Source organism: Rhincodon typus, chromosome 39 (genome assembly GCF_021869965.1).
Source record: "Rhincodon typus isolate 14 chromosome 39, sRhiTyp1.1, whole genome shotgun sequence".
Lineage (NCBI taxonomy): Eukaryota > Metazoa > Chordata > Chondrichthyes > Orectolobiformes > Rhincodontidae > Rhincodon > Rhincodon typus.
In genome coordinates, this window is record NC_063370.1 from 2,047,772 (window position 1) to 2,067,110 (window position 19,339).

A 19,339-nucleotide genomic window follows, 5' to 3' on the forward strand; every position below is an offset into this window, starting at 1 on the left:
TTCTGGAGCGTAAACACCAAGCACGATTTGAGGTGGTGTGTGGCCTACTCCAAAAGCAGAACAGATTGTTTGAAGAGCATGTTTTGTAATTAACGTTTCAAATCTTTGAATTAGTGTTTCTAATGAAATTATAGAAATTGAAAGGAGTTCTTGAAAGCCTTTTGAATCATTGTGCAGTTCATGACATTCTGTAGTCCAATTAAGTGCATGAATGGCTCAGAACTCCTCTGGACTGTATAAAAACTGCCAAGTGTCTGTTAGTTGTCGCTGTTCATAGTGAAAATGCGGTATAGGCAAATGCAGGTGCTACATTATTACTGCAGTAACTGCAATGATGAGGGAATTGCTGTTGACCTCAGTACCCATGGGCTAGGCACATGAAAATTAGAACAGTCACTGATTTTAGCGGCATTTGGTAGAGGTAGTGCAAGGCAGAATCCTGCCCTCTAAGATGTGAAGGCTGGAAAATCTAAGACAACTGTTTTTCAAATGGGGCGGAACGGTGGCCCCTCAGCGCCAGGGACCCGGGCTCAATTCCACCCTCTGGCGACTGTCTGTGTGGAGTTTGCACGTTCTCCCCGTGTCTGTGTGCATTTCCTCCGGGTGTTCCGGTCTCCTCCCACAGTTCAAAGATGTGCAGGGTAGGTGGATTAGCCATGCTAAATTGCCCATAGCAACCAGACATGGGGAAATGCAGGGGTAGGGGAATGGGTCTGGATGGGATGCTCTTTGGAAGGGTGGTGTGGACGAGTTGGGCCAAATGGCTTGTTTCCACACTGTAGGGATTCTATGATTCTATGGAAAAAAAAATGCTGAGCTTCTCCCTAAGATTAGTAATCCCTAATGAGCGTAGTCAATCTGAACTGACCTCAATCAGGACAGCAGCAGCTAATTTCTCAATTAGGTGATGGAAAATTTCAGTATTTTCGCTCCTAATCACTGTTAACCCCTGTAGTATTGTATGTACATGTGTTTTGTCAACACAGGATTGTGGCTTTAACTATCAGATGGTATACTGACAAAACAAACCCATGAGTGAGTGCCATAGGATTAGTAGCACCCAATGAATGGTAACCCAGAAAATGCAGAGGAGGGAAATTAGCTAAATATAATACAATTTGCATGGAGTAAGCTATAATCACCCTTTTTGTCTGAGAGACTTGTTCTGTGGCAGTGTTTCTCGAACTTCTATTTTGATTGTAAGGTATCTTTTTCAAATGGTTTGTTGATCCCTGATTTTTCCATCTTGTTTATGAAATTGCACTATGAAACTACTGCATGTGAGATGTTTTAATACCGCTTTTCAGAGCGCAGACATTCACTAATCTATCAATGCGATGTATATGCCTATTTCTCACTCCAGCCCCTCTGTCCTTGCAGAGGTATCGGGAGAGTATGCCTCTGGCTACTACTCATTCTAAGTTCCAAACGAGTCATATTGGACTTGAAACTTTTAACTGTTTCTCTTTCCACAGATGCTGCCAGACTTGAGTTTGCCCGACACTTTGTATTTCAGATTTCCGGCATCGGCAATATTTTGCTTTTATTTGAGTGCTGTTCATTCATTTTGCTCTTAACCATGGCGCACACTCATTATTTTGAAGGGCCTTTTGGCAAGTCTCTATAGACCCCATTGTGAGAGTTAGTAGCAAATGTAAGCTTCTGTGAATCAAGACTAGTAAAGTACATTCCCCATTCTGTGAATAATTTTGCATATTTGACTCTTTGTAAACAGTGAAATGTAATTTGGTGTTCAGTTTGCACTAGCTGCAATCTACTGTTTCCAAGCAGCCCTTAGTTTTAAATAGGATTGTTTGTTAAACAGAAAATCCCATCTTTTAGTTGAAGTCTGTGTTTAGATGACAACCATTTTTTTTTGTGGAAAGAGGTCTTTCCTTAGAATATTCTAGTTCCAATATTCAGTGCCAAAGTGAGTTTAAAAAATCTCCTTTCCATTGATTGTCTTGTGCACCTATTCAAATTTTTATGCATTTGAGCCTTAGAATTATCATGAGTGAGACTGTTTTGCTGCTTCAAGTCATACTTTTAGATCTCTGTAGATATGTTGAGATTCTTGAGTCTTGTGTCTTAAATCTCACAGCCCAAATAGTCAGAGTCGTGTCAGTGACAATTCTTTTCACGTCTTCCACAAATAGCAGTTGATGCTAGATCGGTTAATTTTAAAACTGAGTTTTTGTTAAGCAAAGGTATTAGGAGATATGGGCCAAAGGCAGGTTATATGGAGTTAGGCCACAGATCAGCTATAATCATCTTGGTGGAACAGGCTTGAGGTACTGAATGGCCTTCTCCTGTTCCTATGTTCCCAGTTGTACCTCAGCTTAATTTAACAAAAGTTTTGAGAATTACGTTAGAGATGGTGTTTATGTGGTCAGAGTATAATTTTATTTCTGATGTGATACTTGGTGCTATCAGGAGCACTAGGCATTTATCTTTCTGACTCTAGATTTTTCAGTTGAGAGGACTGAAGGCATTTCAGGAAGTGGGCCTTCACATGATTTGCTTCTGCAGCTTCACCTGCACCCCAGGCATTAGCTGTTTAGACTGCTGAGGCCCTATTGGTGTTTACAATAGCTGTGATTCTAAAATATTCAATGGAGATGTGTAACCAAATCTGCTAATGACAAAAAAGAGAAGCTAACTTGAAATTCAAACTGAGCTGGGAAGCTAATTACTCTTGTAGGACTGAACACTTGAACCTCACATTTTTAGGAATTATTTTTTATTTTGCCCACTACTTGTTGAAGGAGGAGTCAAGTTTCTTTTAAATTTTTCAAATTAATGTTCCATTTTTAATTTTCAGTTCTCCAAGGCCAAACCCAAACCAACCACAGTCCTCTGAAGCGCTCAGTTTCCCTCACACCACCGATCAATATGACAAACCAGTCTGCGGTCAGCGAGTGGATGTCTCCAGAAGACCTACGTACCAGAGCAGTCTACGCCCCATCAGACCATGCACCACTCTCCCCGCAGAGCAGCATAGCCTCCTCTGGGAGTGGTGGCAGTGAGCAGACTGAGGAACAGGGGTCAAGTCGCAACACATTTCAGGAGGAGGGGAGTGGCATGAAAGGTAAGAGATAATGACCAGGTTTTTGGCTCAGAAAATGTGATGGGACAACAGAGTTTTGGCTGAAAGTCTACAAAGAAGTTAGGAGTAAACTGAAAATGGGTGCAATCTTTTCACCCAGACATGGAAAAGCATATCAAAGTGAAGAATAGCAATGAGGATTTTTAAAAGTCTGGAGGTTAGCCTTAGTGAATGTAACTGGTCTGCATTGAGATTAGTCTTTTGCAGTTTGAACCAATGTGTTGGGAGCCCACTAATGCTACCCATCCACAATCAAGGTAAAGATAACTGAGATAAGGTGAATAGTTGGGTTGTTCAGTGCGAAATCTAGTCAGTATTACACTGAATATATTTTAGTTGCTTTGAAATGGGGGTAACGACTGCTTGAGCAGAGCTCTGTACAATTTCCATTCTGCAACGAGCTCTTGTGCTTTGCCAGCACAAATTTTAATTTCACTTATCAGTTTGCAGGAAAGACGAAAACATGTACATCCTTTGATTACTAACTAATAAAACATCTTGGAATAGATACCAGTAACTGAGTATTCCATTTGTTGACCTCGTTGGTTTTCCTGTGAACTGTGGCAGTATCATTTAGTAGCAAAATCCTCCTTGAATATTTTTCCAGAACAGTAAGTGGGAGCATCATGTGCTTAAAACTTTTACTGAAGCTGGAAGTTCAGAATGCTGTTTGGTAGATTGAATAGAAGTCTGAGTTCTGAAGCAAGGTCTGAAAGACCTGAAACATTAGCTGTGTATCTCCACAGTTGCTGCCAGACCTGCTGAGTATTCCCAGTTTTTGTTACTGTTTCAGATTTCCAGTGAGCATTTGAACAAATACGTTTGAAGTTAGGGCACTTTGGAAAGAAAAACTTTACGTTTATGTAGCATTTGTCACATTTCCCAATAATGTGTCCCTTCTCCATGATAAATTCAATTGGAATTGCAATGACTGTTCAGACAAATATGGTGGCCAACAAAATTCTTGCAGGTACAGATGAGATAAGTGATCTATTAATCTATCCTAGAAGGCTTTGGTTGAGTGAAGAATGTTGCTGCGAAACTGGAAGTACTCACTGTTCTTTGAATATTCTACTGGAACAAACAGATTTGGCATTAAAGTAACCTCCTTTCTAAAAGCTGGTTCTTTTGGAATTTTAATACCCTGAAGTTGATGGTTCTTGTAAAAAGGCATCATGGCAGCCTTTGATATTCACTTGAACGGTTATCCGGACTTGTACTCAAAAATGTTGTTAACATACTATTTGGCTAAAGGAGAGGGAAGTTGGGGCAGTCAGATCCTGAACTCCTTTCCAGTGGTGGGTCATTAAATAATGAGCAGGAGTGAACTCTGTGACCGTTCTGGTTGAATTAAAAGCCGTTGTTTTTGGGCAATATTTAGCACAAAGGAAAATCACAAGTGACATCTGTGCGTTTTCAATTTTTTTTGTATTGTGTGGGGTGCTTAAAAGCTGTTTTACTTACCAGTTATGCTGACTAACATGATTGCACTTGCACCTCAACTAAATGTTCACTCTTGTTGTATAGTGCCCAGAGTAGTGTACGATGGATTAGATAAAATCAGGGAAGGCATGTCTAAGTAAACAGGATGTGTGTCAGTAATACTATTTTATGATATCTCATGGGATTACCTGAAATTGTTTGCTTCGAGTCAGACATTGGCATTTCTATTTCAGTTTCTCAACCTATATTTTTTGTCTTTGCTGTCCAATACTTTAAATGACTGGAGGTATTAAAAGGTAATAACCCATCCAAGTGTTAAGATGACATTCATAAAGTGCTGGATCTTATGTGCCTGGTTTGTGACAGTTTAAAATTCTGTTTCTAATGTTGGATGCTTCAAATATGGTTGTTTTCTCATGTTTTTGTTTTATAATCCTCAACTCCCTCTACTTGGAATTTATTTGCCTTTTCTTAACCTAGTAACATTAGGGGTGTTATCAACAGACTCGGTTATATCTCTGGTTCCTCAAGACAGCAAGTGTATTAGGAATTTTTTTGAAAAGCAGGCAGCAGTTTGGGTGAAACTAATTACGTAATGTAGAAAATGTCATCATTTTAGCTTGTCATTCCACTAACTCCCTTCAGTAAGTGCTGAATTAATAAAACCTAAACAAGACAAAACTTATTCTTTGCTCAGATCTCCCAGTGTTGTCACCAGGCTTCTTTTGTGAACTGGTGCCAATGTGTTAGAGGAAGACTTGGAAATATGCCAATATGTAGAGTTTTAATTTATCATATCCAACTTTTTCATTTTACGCATTATCCTTTTGTAGTGCCATTTAGATCCAAACGCTACGTTTAAATACAGGACTGGTTTGGAAGGGCGCATTCTACAACTGTAAAGATTTCTTTGATTATTTTTTGCAGTTCAGAATGCAACCTGTTGCAGGGCTCATGCACCCATCATAACATCATTCTGAAACTGTATGAATGGTAGAGGCTCCTTGAGAAAACTTTGGCATTGTTAGTCAAGGACAGTATTACGGTGGCAGAAAGAACACTTGATGACAACTCGTCTACTGAGGTAGTATGGGCTGAGGTTAGAACCAGGAAAGGAGAGGTCACCCTGTTGGGAGTTTTCTATAGGCCTCCGAAAAGTTCCAGAGATGTAGAGGAAAAGATTGCAAAGATGATTCTGGATAGGAGCGAAAGTAACAGGGTAGTTGTTATGGGGGACTTTAACTTTCCAAATATTGACTGGAAACGCTATAGTTCGAGGACTTCAGATGGGTCAGTTTTTGTCCAATGTGTGCAGGAGGGTTTCCTGACACAGTATGTAGATAGGCCAACAAGAGGCGAGGCCACATTGGATTTGGTACTGGGTAATGAACCAGGCCAGGTGTTAGATTTGGAGGTAGGAAAGCCCTTTGGTGATAGTGACCACAATTCAGTTACGTTTACTTTAGTGATGGAAAGGGATCGGTATATAAAGCAGGGCAAGAGTTATAGCTGGGGGAAAGGCAACTATGAGGCGATGAGGCAAGATTTAGGATGCATTGGGTGGAGAAGGAAACTGCAGGGGCTGGGCACAATTGAAATGTGGAGCTTGTTCAAGGAACAGCTACTGCGTGTCCTTGAGAAGTATGTACCTGTCAGGCAGGGAGGAAGTGGTCGAGCGAGGGAACCGTGGTTTACTAAAGAAGTTGAATTTCTTGTCAAGAGGAAGAAGGAGGCTTATGTAGAGATGAGGCGTGAAGGCTCAGTGAGGGCGCTTGAGAGTTACAAGTTAGCCACGAAGGACCTAAAGAGAGAGCTAAGAAGAGCCAGGAGGGGGTATGAGAAGTCTTTAGCAGGTAGGATCAAGGAAAACCCTAAAGCTTTCTATAGGTATGTCAGGAATAAAAGAATGACTCGAGTAAGATTGGGGCCGGTCAAGGACAGTAGTGGGAAGTTGTGCGTGGAGTCCGAAGAGATAGGAGAGGTGCTAAATGAATATTTTTCGTCAGTATTCACGCAGGAAAAAGACAATGTAGTTGAGGAGAATACTGAGATACAGGCTATTAGACTGGACGGGATTAAGGTTCATAAGGAGGAGGTGTTAGCAATTCTGGAAGGTGTGAAAATAGATAAGTCCCCTGGGCCGGATGGGATTTATCCTAGGATTCTCTGGGAAGCCAGAGAGGAGATTGCAGAGCCTTTGGCTTTGATCTTTATGTCGTCATTGTCTTCAGGAATAGTGCCAGAAGACTGGAGACTAGCAAATGTTGTCCCCTTGTTCAAGAAGGGGAGTAGAGACAACCCTGGTAATTATAGACCAGTGAGCCTTACTTCGGTTGTGGGTAAAGTGTTGGAAAGGATTATAAGAGATAGGATTTATCATCTAGAAAGGAATAATTTGATTAGGGATAGTCAACACAGTTTTGTGAAGGGTAGGTCGTGCCGCACAAACCTTATTGAGTTCTTCGAGAAGGTGACCAAACAGGTGGATGAGGGTAAAGCGGTTGATGTGGTGTATTTGGATTTCAGTAAAGCGTTTGATAAGGTTCCCTATGGTAGGCTATTGCAGAAAATACGGAGGCATGGGATTGAGGGTGATTTAGCGGTTTGGATCAGAAATTGGCGAGCTGTAAGAAGACAGAGGGTGGTGGTTGATGGGAAATGTTCATCCTGGAGTTCAGTTACTAGTGGTGTACCTCAAGGATCTGTTTTGGGGCCACTGCTGTTTGTCATTTTTATAAATGACCTGGATGAGGGCGTAGAAGGATGGGTTAGTAAATTTGCGGATGACACCAAAGTCAGTGGAGTTGTGGATAGTGCAGAAGGATGTTGTAGGTTACAGAGGGACATAGATAAGCTGCAGAGCTGGACTGAGAGGTGGCAAATGGAGTTTAATGCGGAAAAGTGTGAGGTGATTCACTTTGGAAGGAGTAACAGGAATACAGAGTACTGGGCTAATGGTAAGATTCTTGGTAGTGTGGATGAGCAGAGAGATCTCGGTGTCCATGTGCATAGATCACTGAAAGTTGCCACCCAGGTTGATAGCGTTGTTAAGAAGGCGTACAGTATGTTAGGTTTTATTGGTAGAGGGATTGAGTTTCGGAGCCATGAGGTCATGTTGCAGCTGTACAAAACTCTGGTGCGGCTGCACTTGGAGTATTGCGTACAGTTCTGGTCACTGCATTATAGGAAGGATGTGGAAGCATTGGAAAGGGTGCAGAGGAGATTTACCAGGATGTTGCCTGGAATGGAGGGAAGGTCTTATGAGGAAAGGCTGAGGGTTTTGAGGCTGTTTTCGTTAGAGAGAAGAAGGTTAAGAGGTGACTTGATAGAGACATACAAGATCATCAGAGGATTAGATAGGGTGGACAGTGGGAGCCTTTTTCCTCGGATGGTGATGGCTAGCACGAGGGGACATAGCTTTAAATTGAGGGGTGATAGATATAGGACAGACGTCAGAGGTAGGTTCTTTACTCAGAGTAGTAAGGGCGTGGAATGCCCTGCCTGCAAGAATAGTAGACTCGCCCACTTTAAGGGCATTTAAATGGTCATTGGATAAACATATGGATGATAATGGAATAGTTTAGGTTAGATGGGCTTCAGATTGGTTTTCACAGGTCAGCGCAACATCGAGGGCCGAAGGGCCTGTACTGCGCTGTAATGTTCTATGTTCTATGTAATCCTTACAGCATAAAGATGATTTAAATTCTTCTCATTTTTGTGCTATTCGAGGCTGTTTCTTTCTCTCCTGTAGTCTTATTTGCACTGCACCCTTTTTCACCTGCCTAAACTTGGACAGCTGCCAGCGTCCGGCCAGAGCTAGGTGGTGTAAGAGAGTAATGTGTGCCCTGCTGCAAGATTTTGTATATGGGAATGCAATGCAATTTTAAGCTTGCAGCATATTCATTGTTTCAATTCAATAATTTGTTTCTGAGATCAGTTAAATTGATTGTTACAGCAAACACAAAATTGATAAAGCTAATTGGTCAGGAATCCGTATCTGTGGCCATATTTGAAGGTTACATTCAATATTCACAGTAATGAGCTATTATGAGAATATCTAATGAAAGTGTTATGTATCAGGTGGATTAAGAGTGCAATGCCAATGGGTCTGTGTCTTGAACTTTGGTTTCTAACTAATGGGTAACTTTTATTCTCTCAATGGCTAGACATTTGACAACAATTTTTCATTCTCTTCCCTTCTCCATTCTGAAACATGAGAAAAAAAATTGAAAGGTTAGGTACACCAAATCATTGTTTCTTTTTCTCTCTCCCCACCCATGCTGTGTTAGGAACAAGAGAAGGCAATTCCTCCTCCTCAAAATTAATTCCTCTATCATTGCTGCAAATCCTTTGATAGCCATTTAGTAAAAGTCTCTGTTGGTCTTGACCCCAGATATAATAGAAGGAAATTCACCATTTCCCATTACTTTATGGAGAAGTAGTTCCTCATTTCAATCCTAAATTTCTTAAGTTTTAGATTATTCCATCCAAGGTAATGCTTTCTGTGTATCTGCCCTATCAAATTACTTCAGTTACCTCACCCTCTAATCAACTAGACTGAAGGGCGGCAGGGTGAAAATCAGGTTTTGCAACTTGCCCTCAAATTTAACTCCATAAGCCTCATATTTCTGCCCAAAGATCTTTTTGAGATGTAACATCCAAAACTGAATGTACTGCTCCAGTTGGAATCTTACTGAGACCCTTAAACATTGCAGGAAGGCTTCCTTTCCTTTTGTATTTCAGCTCCCTTGATATAAAAACTGGCATTCTGTGAGCCTTTTGATGGCACTGTATCTGCTGCTGCATCTTAATTCCAATTTTGGCCTCTTGAGCATTCACTGCATCAGTGGATTTGTACTCTCACCTATCTAGATCTCCGGTCTGGAATTGCCGCCTTGAACTCCTCCCCGCTCCTTCTAAAATTATCTTCAAAATGTCTTAACTATCCTAATACCACTCTTTTTTTTGTCATTTTTTTGTTTGATCATGCTGCTGTGCAGCCTCTTGAAATGCTTCGCTGCATTAAAGGTGCTATACAAAATTCGAGCTGTTCCACACTAACTTTTAGTGATTTATGTACATGAACAAACACCCAAATCCCTTCCTAACCTTTGCCATTAGGAAAATATTCCAATTTTGCCTGTCTTGGTTTCAGGTTCAATTACATGTCACTTTCCTCACATTGTACTGCATTTGCCATAGTTTAACTGACGTAATCTCTCTGTAGCTTTGTAATTTGCTGATCACGTCCACTTGCTGTATCTCCCACCTTGATGATCAGCTACATTCGTGCATTTTGTTAATGAGTTTGTGAATGTTTGTTTATCTTGGGTCGGACTTGGTTGAAGTTGATGAATATAATGGTGTGATATGAAAATAGTGTGTAATACGTTTTTGTGCTGGCATTTAGGTTGACGCTAGTTAAAATTACTGTATGAAGCTCTGGGAAGCAGCAGTGACTTAACAAAACACTAATTTAAGTAGAGAAATGTTAAAGGACTTAAGTTTGTCCTTTTTAATAAAATAGAAAGCCAAACATTAGCCACTTTAAATTTGAGAGATAATGGAGGAGGTTGACTTTTTAACTGATCCAGTGAACTTATTCCTTGTGAAGATTTCTAATTCCAACAGAGACTAGCTTAAAAATAAGGAATGCTGTTAAGGGAAACTTCTTCATTAAAGCAGCAATCATGTTATGGATAGAGTTGCATTAGGAGGACATCAAAGCAGCCAATATGCGTAAGCTGAAAGCAGCGTCAATGTATTTAAGGTGATTGAGGGAAAAGATGAATAAATAGGGTGAACCATCCAAAAGAGCCTGGTTTATTTATCGCTAATAGCCTTTACCTCCACATTCCCCACTGAAATCTCATGCCATTGTTCTTGAGAAATCAGACTTTTCTCCCCTCTAGTTTAATTTCTGTTTATGGTGGTATATTAACAAGCAGTATGATTACAAAATCCTCGGACTATCAGAAGTGATGAAACTAGTCTAAATTTAAACTTCAGCTGGGGCGTAAAGGCATAATGAAAAGACCAGTTCAAGAATTGGTTAGTTGGACACAAAGCAGAATACTGCTGAAGATCTGAAATAAAAACTTGGTGGAAAGACTGAGTTTTTGAGGGGATTACATACCGCTGCCTGCAAGTCCCCACCCGTCCCCAAACAAAAACACTTACCATCCTGACTTGGAAGTGTATCACCTGTTCCTTCACTGTCACTGGGTCAAAATCCTGGAACTGACTCCCTGACAGCACTGTGGTTGTCCCTACATACCAAGGACCACAGTGTTTGTTAAGAAGGTAGCTTGCCAGAGCAATTTAAAGGCAATAAATGCAGGCTTAGTTAGGGATGCTCACCTCCCATGAAGCAACATGAAGAAAGCTGTGCTTAAAGGTCATTTATCAGTGTTAACGCTTCAGGTCAATGCTTTAAGTAGTCTTTAAGCAAATGGGTGTTACTGATGGTGAGTGTGGTATCTATGGAAGGATGAGTTTAGTTAGTCTGAATTGCTTTCCTCACTCCCCTTATCTTGATTTTTATGGCCTCTATTAGTTGCTCTGTGATTGCTTTCCTTGGGGAACTGGACTTCACTGAATTAGAAGTAATTAACTAGCTTGAAGGTCTGGCTTCAAATCCACATCTCTAGTTTTGCTTTCTCACTTTCTGTTGATTTGCTCCTCACAATGTTTCATACTGAGACCAGTGATTCTCTATCCCGTCATTTCGGTCTGGGAGGTGGTTTGGGTGTCTCATTTGCATACTTTCTCACTCCTGTGGAAGAGATTCTGATATGTTGTTGGACGACAACTCAGTGGCATGTTTAAAATTAAGGACATGTCAGTAACCGATAATTGCTGTTGGAGGTGAACAGCAATCAAATTGTCATGTTCTATAGCATACTGCAAATGGATAATGCTGTGACGTGACAACATGATGTATAGACAATGATCAAGATTGCAGAATGGTTATCGGCATTTCTAAGTCTAGTGTATAACTGTACTCGTCCTTATTATCCAATATCGTCAATGTATTTCAATTTGACAATGCCATCTACCTAGGGCATTTCATTTCTGATATGGGTCACCTGGAGACCGATTGATTCACGACCTACAGATCTTTTGACATGTGGGGCAGGATGTCCCATGAGGTAGTGGAACTTGGGGTGCAGGATTTTCTTCCGCTTCTTTCCTAACACTGTGCCTCATAATTTGGACCTGAAGCATGATTCGTCTTAATGGGCAAATATTGCCATTTTGAATGATCTGTAGCAAGCTCCTGCAGTCACTAATATCAATACCACTTCTCTGATCTGGTGTTAGATCTCCTTGGCAATGGTGGCTTTCTGAGAGAAGTGACTGGTGAGATATGGGAAGTGCTGAACATACACTTGAGTCTCTCCTTCAACATTATATACTGGAGGTGGACTATAACTGAACAGATGTGGGTTAATGTGTTTGGTTTTGGCAACATTCTGGACAGGCCAAGTCTGTAGAACTGAAGAGATTGTGTAGTGCAAATCTACTGCAAAGTGGATAATGGCATTGCTGTCTATCTGCGTAGTGTAGGTCATTTGTGTGTGTGTGTGGGGTCACTTCACCTCCTGGGTTATGCAATTTATAAGAAATTGAAATCTTTATCATAAAATTACTTTCACTGGAATATTGTATCTTGAAACAGGTCATTGAATTTATGTTTTGCCCTCATGTTGCTGATTCCATTTTTTGCTTCACAGACGTGCCCACTTGGTTAAAGAGTCTTCGGCTACACAAGTACGCGTCTCTCTTCTCTCAGCTAACCTACGAGGAGATGATGACCCTGACCGAACACCAGCTGGAATCTCAGGTCTGTTTATAATCATTTTATAGAGTCACATGCACGGAAACAGACCAACGCGTCCATGCCAACCAAATTCGCCAAACTAAATTGGTTCCACTTGCCTGCATTTAGCCTATATCCCTCTAAACCTTGCCTATTCATGTACCTATCCAAATGTTGTAACCGTACCTGCATCTTCCTGTATACTTCCTCTGGGAGTTCATTCCACACATCAGCTACCCAGTGTGTGAAAATATCGCCCCTCAAGTCCCTTTTTAAATTTTTTCCCCTCTTGTTAAAAATATGCTCCCCTAGTTTTGAACGCCCCCGCCCTAGGCAAAAAACTTCTTTGCTCTTCATTTTATCCATGCCCCTCATGACCTTAAACCTCTATCAGGTCACCCGCTCAACCTCCTACATTCCAGTGGGAAAAGGGTCCCAGCCTGTCTATCTTTTCCTTAACTCAAACCATCCAACCCCAGCAACATTCTGATAAATCTTTTCTGAGCCCTCTTCTATTTAATAGTATCCCTCCTATAACAGGGCAACCAGAACTGTACAAAAATTTGCGATAATTGTATGAATTAAACCTCAAATGATGGAAGTAAAATAAGTTACAGCAGAGGATTTTAACTATTTTAAGCAGCAAGGACTTTGGTCGGGCCAGATGGAAAATTAGACAAGTGTAACCTTTTGGGAGAATGCATTTAGGGCTAATTAGGCTGCTCAAATAAGGGATTTAAAAACAATTAAAAATGGGGAGCAGGGCATTTTAATTCGTTTTCCTCCTTTTTCTTCTTCCTGTTTTCTTCACTGCTCCCTTCTCCTCCCACTTTTTTCCAACTCGTTAAATGTCTTTTCTATTTCTTTATGCAGAATGTCACAAAGGGAGCACGGCACAAAATAGCCTTGAGCATTCAGAAGTTACATGAACGACAGGGTGTGCTGAAATCCTTAGAAAAGGTAGGTTGAGTGTTTTTCCCCCAGTTGCTTTCCCTCTGCAAGTAGTGGATATAAGCTTATGGATAAAATCAGGCCTCTGACTTATCTCCCAAATGCCCAATTGTCCTGTGAATCTAGGCTGAATATTGACATCATACATCCAACTTGAATGTTGCTGTTCTTGATCCTGATCTCTGGTGTTCACATCCCCTTTTCTGCAAGGGGCATTGGAGAGTGTTCAAGAGCAAGAATTTCTTTCCTCGATATTTGGCTCCCCCGAAGCACTGAACTGACTGCAACGCTCAAACTTTCATTCTGTTTATGATTAACTACCAATGCTGTCTTGGCATGGGATCTTACTGCAAAGTGTGGTGCAGTAACACACTGAGCCATAGTATCTGAGGAATATTAGTGAGATGAGTTATGTGTTTCTGATGAAAGGCGTTTCTCCCTGACATCTCTGCATCTTGACACCGCAGTAATTGAGAGCTTGATGAGCACAGTGTCCTCCTGACTGAAGCTCAGTAGTCATGACCAAAGCAAGTAAAAGTAAAAATTAACCTCCTTGAGACTGTACAGCTCATCATTCTGGTATAATACTTCTGTTTAAAATCTGCTGGTTTTGTTCCGATGTATGAGTTTCTGATGTCCTCTAAACCCTGTTAGGAATATCTCCTCTAACATGAGGTGTTTACTGCTTTATCAATAGTCTGCATAATATCAGTGAAGTCAAATGTATTGTTATGCAATACCCCAGTAGACTCAGTTATAGAACATGTATTCTATAATACACCAGTTAAACTTGTATGAAATGTCTCAATCTGCAAGTCTGTATCAGAGTTTTTATTTCTTCTATGTCCAGATATCTCTAATGCACCATTTGCTGATGGTTCTTTACGTGAGACTGTGTACCATATAAATAACAAGTTGTTAATTTCCCTTTCTGCAAATGTGTTGTTGTTTTTTTTTTTTGCGGTACATAATGCTAGGCATCATTTTGTAGTACCATTGTAATGATCTGATTTGCTGTCCTGGCTAAAATCAATGGATTCTGTCAGACCAGGAATCTTTTGGTCTTTACAGTTTGGAACGTTCACACCGCAAGAGATGTATTGAATCCCTACAGGTGTGGAAACAGGCCCTTCGGCCCAACAAGTCCACACTGACCCTCAAAGCATCCCACCCAGACCCATTCCCTATAACCCATTTAATTTACACACCCCTGAGCACTATGGGCAATTTAGCATATCCAACCCACCTAGTCTGCACATCTTTGGACTGTGGGAGGAAACCCACACAGACACGGGGAGAACGTGCGAACTCCACACAGCCGCCAGAGGGTGGAATCGAACCCGGGTCCCTGGTGCTGTGAGGTGCTAACCACTGAGCCACCATGCCGCCAGTAACGCTTGTTTGGAGCTGGCTTGGTGGTTTTGTTTGCATCAGCACTTGGATTCTAACTTGACTTGACTTGCCCCAATTACAAAAAGTTACTATGTATCAGATCTTCAAACAGACTTAGCTATTACTCACACTAACCTAGCTATTAATAGCTAAAAGTGGGCACTATTTTTCTCCTTGAGATTGGGGCTTGGCTTTGAACCTGTCTTGAACTGATGTGCTAAACCTGTGCTGCACCTCTTAGACCTCAGCTGTGTGAACCTCAACTCAACATCTAGTAAACTCCAGGTCTGTCGCGTAGAAGTGTGGTTCTACATAGATATAGCTCTATTCTGTTTTGCTGTCATTCGCGTGAATCGTGTGCGCAAATATTAACTTGTTTAGAACACCGCTGCTGGCATAATTCAAACACCGCAAAATCATGAAGAAATTTTTGAAAATCATTTCTGTATATAATCCAAGGAGCCCAGTGATTGAAGTAATGAGTATTTGCTATACTTTCAATAGGACATTCTTGAGGGAGGAAATCTTCGAAATGCCCTCCAGGAGCTGCAGCAAATAATTATAACCCCAATCAAGGCTTACACAACACCTCAAATGACCCCCAAAGACGGTCACGAGACAGGCACCAATAGCTCCTCCAATACTATACCTGGACTGGGCACAGACAGCCGAACAACCAAAACAGCTGCTGAAAAGGATTCTACATCTGATGGTTTTCAGTCCCAGAGTGTGTCAACATGTGATGGAGAGTCAGCAGCAGCTCCTGTATCTGAAGGTGATATTCCTGGACAGTTCACCAGAGTCATGGGGAAAGGTTAGTTCTCAACTTCTTTAATTATGGAAGTCTGGGGATAGCTAAGTAGGATTAAAGAGTGATCCGTGCCTTCAAGAATCGAATGAATTTCTGAAAGTAAAGGAAACAAAAGTGGAAATGTGATTACAAGTAGTAAGGTTCATGGTTTGTATTCCAGTCCTTATAGCAAGATGAAAAGTTTCAACATGTCTCCTTTTAGTTTGGTTCTACTAGGATTACAATCTGCAATGGGTTTTTTTTGTATGCACTGAGTCCTTATTGTCTCTAACTCTTAATTTTTGACTCTGCTGCCTTGTGGTACTTCATACAGTCAAGACAGCATGGTAAGGATATTGGGGAAAGCTGTTGCTTATAAAGTTAACCCCATCTTGCTGCAGATTGCCAGATAGCGTTCAGGGCTCAGGCTTTTTTAATTTCCTTCGTTATTAATAATTCTGCATTTGGGCTATTCTGTACAGTTTTAACTATCTTGCCTGCAAAGAGCATTGCAGAGGGCTTGGAAAAAACCAGCACATCAGGCATTTGGAGGATAAAGGTAGGGCTGAAATGGGCTTTTAGGATGTTGATATGACAAACTTGTTTTGTGATTGTTGCCTCCATTTTGAAAGGGTCTCTATGTTTGATTTTGTAAACCATTGCAGGTATTAATTACAGCAAATGTGGGCAAAGTGGTATTCCATAAAAGGAGCATATTAGAGAAGTTACAGCACAGAAAGAGGCCATTTAGCCCATCAATTAGACACCAGCTGAATAAACTAATAAACATTCATTTTAATCCCACTTACCTGCACTTGGTGCACCGCCTTGCAGGTTACAGCATTTTAGGTGCAAATCCAGGTTCTTTTTTTTAAGTGAATTGTGTTTTCCACCTCCACCAGACAGGGAATTCTAGAAACCCATTACACTCTGGATGTCCCTTCTATTCTTTGTATCGGTCATCTTAAATATGTGCCCCTGCTGATTGATCCCTCTGTCTTTCCTGTCTACCATAGCCAGACCACCCCTTGACTAATTCACCCTTCACCCTTCACCCACTTTTCTAAGGAAGACAACTCTGGTCTGTCCAGTCTTGCCTCATACCTGCAGTTTTAAAGCTCTGGCAATGCCCTTGTAAATCTCCTCTGTAATCTCTTCAGAGCATTTATGTCCTTCCTGTCATGTGGTGGCCAGAATTGTGCGCACAACTCTAGATGTGGCCTAACCATTGGCTTGTTTAGCTCCAGCATTGCATTCCTGCTCTTATTCAATATCTTGCTCAATGAAGGAAAGCATCCCATATGCCACCCTTATCTACCTGTCTTTCCACCTTGAGGGACCTATGAGCATGCACTCAAAAATCTTTTACTACTACTACCCCTTTTGATACCTTCCTGTTTATTGAATACTCCTCTTGTTTGTTTTTGCCCTTCCTGAATGCATAATCTATCTTCGCCAGATTGAATTCAATTTGCCACGTTTCTGCTCACCCAGCTGTATCATTGACTTCTTCCTGAAGTCAACAGCCGACCTCTTCACTATCAACTACCTCAACAATTCTTGTCTGCAAATTTCCAAATCATGAACAGGCTCAATAGTGTTGATTGCACCTGTATTATCTCCTCCTTTCCATCAGTGTTGAAATCAAAACTCTTTCCTATGCCTTCTACTCCAATTAATCTTATCACCCGTGGCTCCAAATTGTAATGCTCATCAATTCTCTTGATATTTTGTTCTTCTGAGAATATGCTGACTTTAAAACCTAAGCAGCTAATCACTGCTTCCTCGGGGGTTCACTTCCTTTCATTTGACAAGCATTTGGCTTGTCATTTAGATTGCTCAATAGCCTTGTCCTATGTTTTCCTGAACCCACGGGTTGAGTTCCTGCCGTTACTGGGAGAAAACGGGTTAAAAACAGACTGTTGTGCATTATGACATTAACAGAGTTTCTAGCAGTAGATGCTTGAGAAGAAGGTGAAAGAATGCAGATTTTGTTTTTTCATGGATTTTAGCTCGGTACAGACTTCATTTTCCTTCTGCCTTGTTTTCTACAGTTTGCACTCAGCTGCTGGTGTCCAGACCAGATGAAGAAAATATAAGCTCTTACTTGCAGCTCCTAGAGAAGTGCCTGGCTCATGAGGTGAGTAGTTGTGCGTTATAATGGGAGTGCCATCCTGTGTTAAAGGCATGAGATGGAGAAATGCAATGGGGGTTACCATTCTGTGCTAATGATCTGTCCTTGAAATGTCCCTTTACAGTGACTTGAACTGTTTTCCTTTTTCAGAAGAGACTCCAGTTCCCATGTTCCGTTCTGAGTCCAAACTAATAACAATGGCCTTAATAGAATCTGAAAAGTAGAAAGGACTATTGATCCTTGTCAAACGTTTTTCAAACCACCTCTTGTAGGACCAAAGAGCATGCTTTTATATTGTAGCTTCCAGAATGTCACAACGTGATTTGCAGCGAATAGATTATTTCTGAAATAAAATTCCTTGCTTTGTCCATGGCAATTAACTAGCACACAGCAAGATTCTGCAGGTCAGCAGTAGAATGAATAACCAAATTTTGTTTTTGATTAAGGGGGAAGTTGTTGGCCAGGAAACCAGGACAACTCCCTGTTTTTCTTTGGATAATATATTCTAATATTTTGCATCCTCTTGAATTGGTCAACAGGTGTTTGTATTAATGCTTCATCCGGTAGCACTGCCTCATTGTTAATGTTGGATGTATCAGCCTGAAATTATGCATCGTATTGAAGGTTGTTGCCATAGCATTCTCAATTTTCAGTCAGATAGTTATCTGTGAGCTAAGCACGCATGCAGACTTGAAGATTGGTGTATGGTTTCTGGGTTCAAAGGATTCTGAAATGTCACCCAATTGGCCATTCCTTATGTTTTGGATGAGCCTGCAGATGGATCTTTCCAGTGAATCACTAGATAATCATCAAAGGCAAAACCCCCAAAGGTGAATCTTTATGACTAGCCCTAGAATGTTGTCCCAAGTCACCTCATGCCTTTTAAAATGCATGCTAAGGTCTGCTGATTCACCACGTACAGGACTTTTTCTCTCTGAAAAACTGATATTTATCACATTGTCTGATACAAGTATGATTAAGCAATTCAAGCAATGTTTGCAATTCAGTATGACGTAATCTGACAAATTCTGAAGCATAGAATTTAATGCATTTCATTCATGCTAATTGTTCCTTTTTCTATAAAACAACACTTTTTTTGTTTTAAATCTTCCCACCCTTAGCAAAGACTTTCTGGAATAGTTCCCCACCCATCCCCAAATTAACTGTTCTTCCTGACACACTGTGAGCTAGGTGTGTGGACTAGGACATGGGTTTTCTTACAGTTAATGGGGAGTACTGTGGAATGACTCTTTTTAACACTGATGGAAGACCAGTGTGATTCATCGGGGTGCAACCTTGCAACGATTCCTACCTGACCACAAAAATGTGACACTTGTTAACTGGCTAGTTTTCCTTGTGTCTATTTGCAATAGCACTGCCCTGCTCCAAATATTCTGCCACAATGCAAGGAACACCCATTACTTTACTTTATATGAAGGACAGCAAAATGAAGCAGTCTGGAGTCATGAGCGATTTAAGTGAAAATCAGTAACATGGACATTGCTCAAACTGTATCTACTCCTTTTGAATCCCATTTGTGTAATTTCAGGCTTTTACTGAAACACAGAAGAAAAGGCTATTCTCATGGAAGCAGCAAGTGTTTAAACTGCTGAGGTCTTTTCCTAGGAAGGCCTTGCTAGAAATGCCAGGTGTTCGGCAGAGAAGGTAAGTTTTTTTTTTTTTTTTTTTTTTTTTTTTTTT

General features: G+C 40.9%; 1 protein-coding gene across 1 annotated transcript in view; it reads left to right on the top strand.

Annotated features, from left to right (window-relative positions):
* Window positions 1-1,579: 1,579 nt before the first annotated feature.
* Window positions 1,580-19,339, top strand: part of LOC109929717 (protein Smaug homolog 1) — a 35,706-nt gene continuing 17,946 nt past the window's right edge. The window contains exons 1-7 of the mRNA XM_048618192.1: window positions 1,580-1,613; window positions 2,822-3,088; window positions 12,286-12,395; window positions 13,245-13,331; window positions 15,219-15,528; window positions 17,559-17,644; window positions 19,188-19,303. Coding sequence (XP_048474149.1) covers window positions 1,580-1,613; window positions 2,822-3,088; window positions 12,286-12,395; window positions 13,245-13,331; window positions 15,219-15,528; window positions 17,559-17,644; window positions 19,188-19,303 — 1,010 coding nt within the window. The remainder of the gene's footprint in view (window positions 1,614-2,821; window positions 3,089-12,285; window positions 12,396-13,244; window positions 13,332-15,218; window positions 15,529-17,558; window positions 17,645-19,187; window positions 19,304-19,339) is intronic.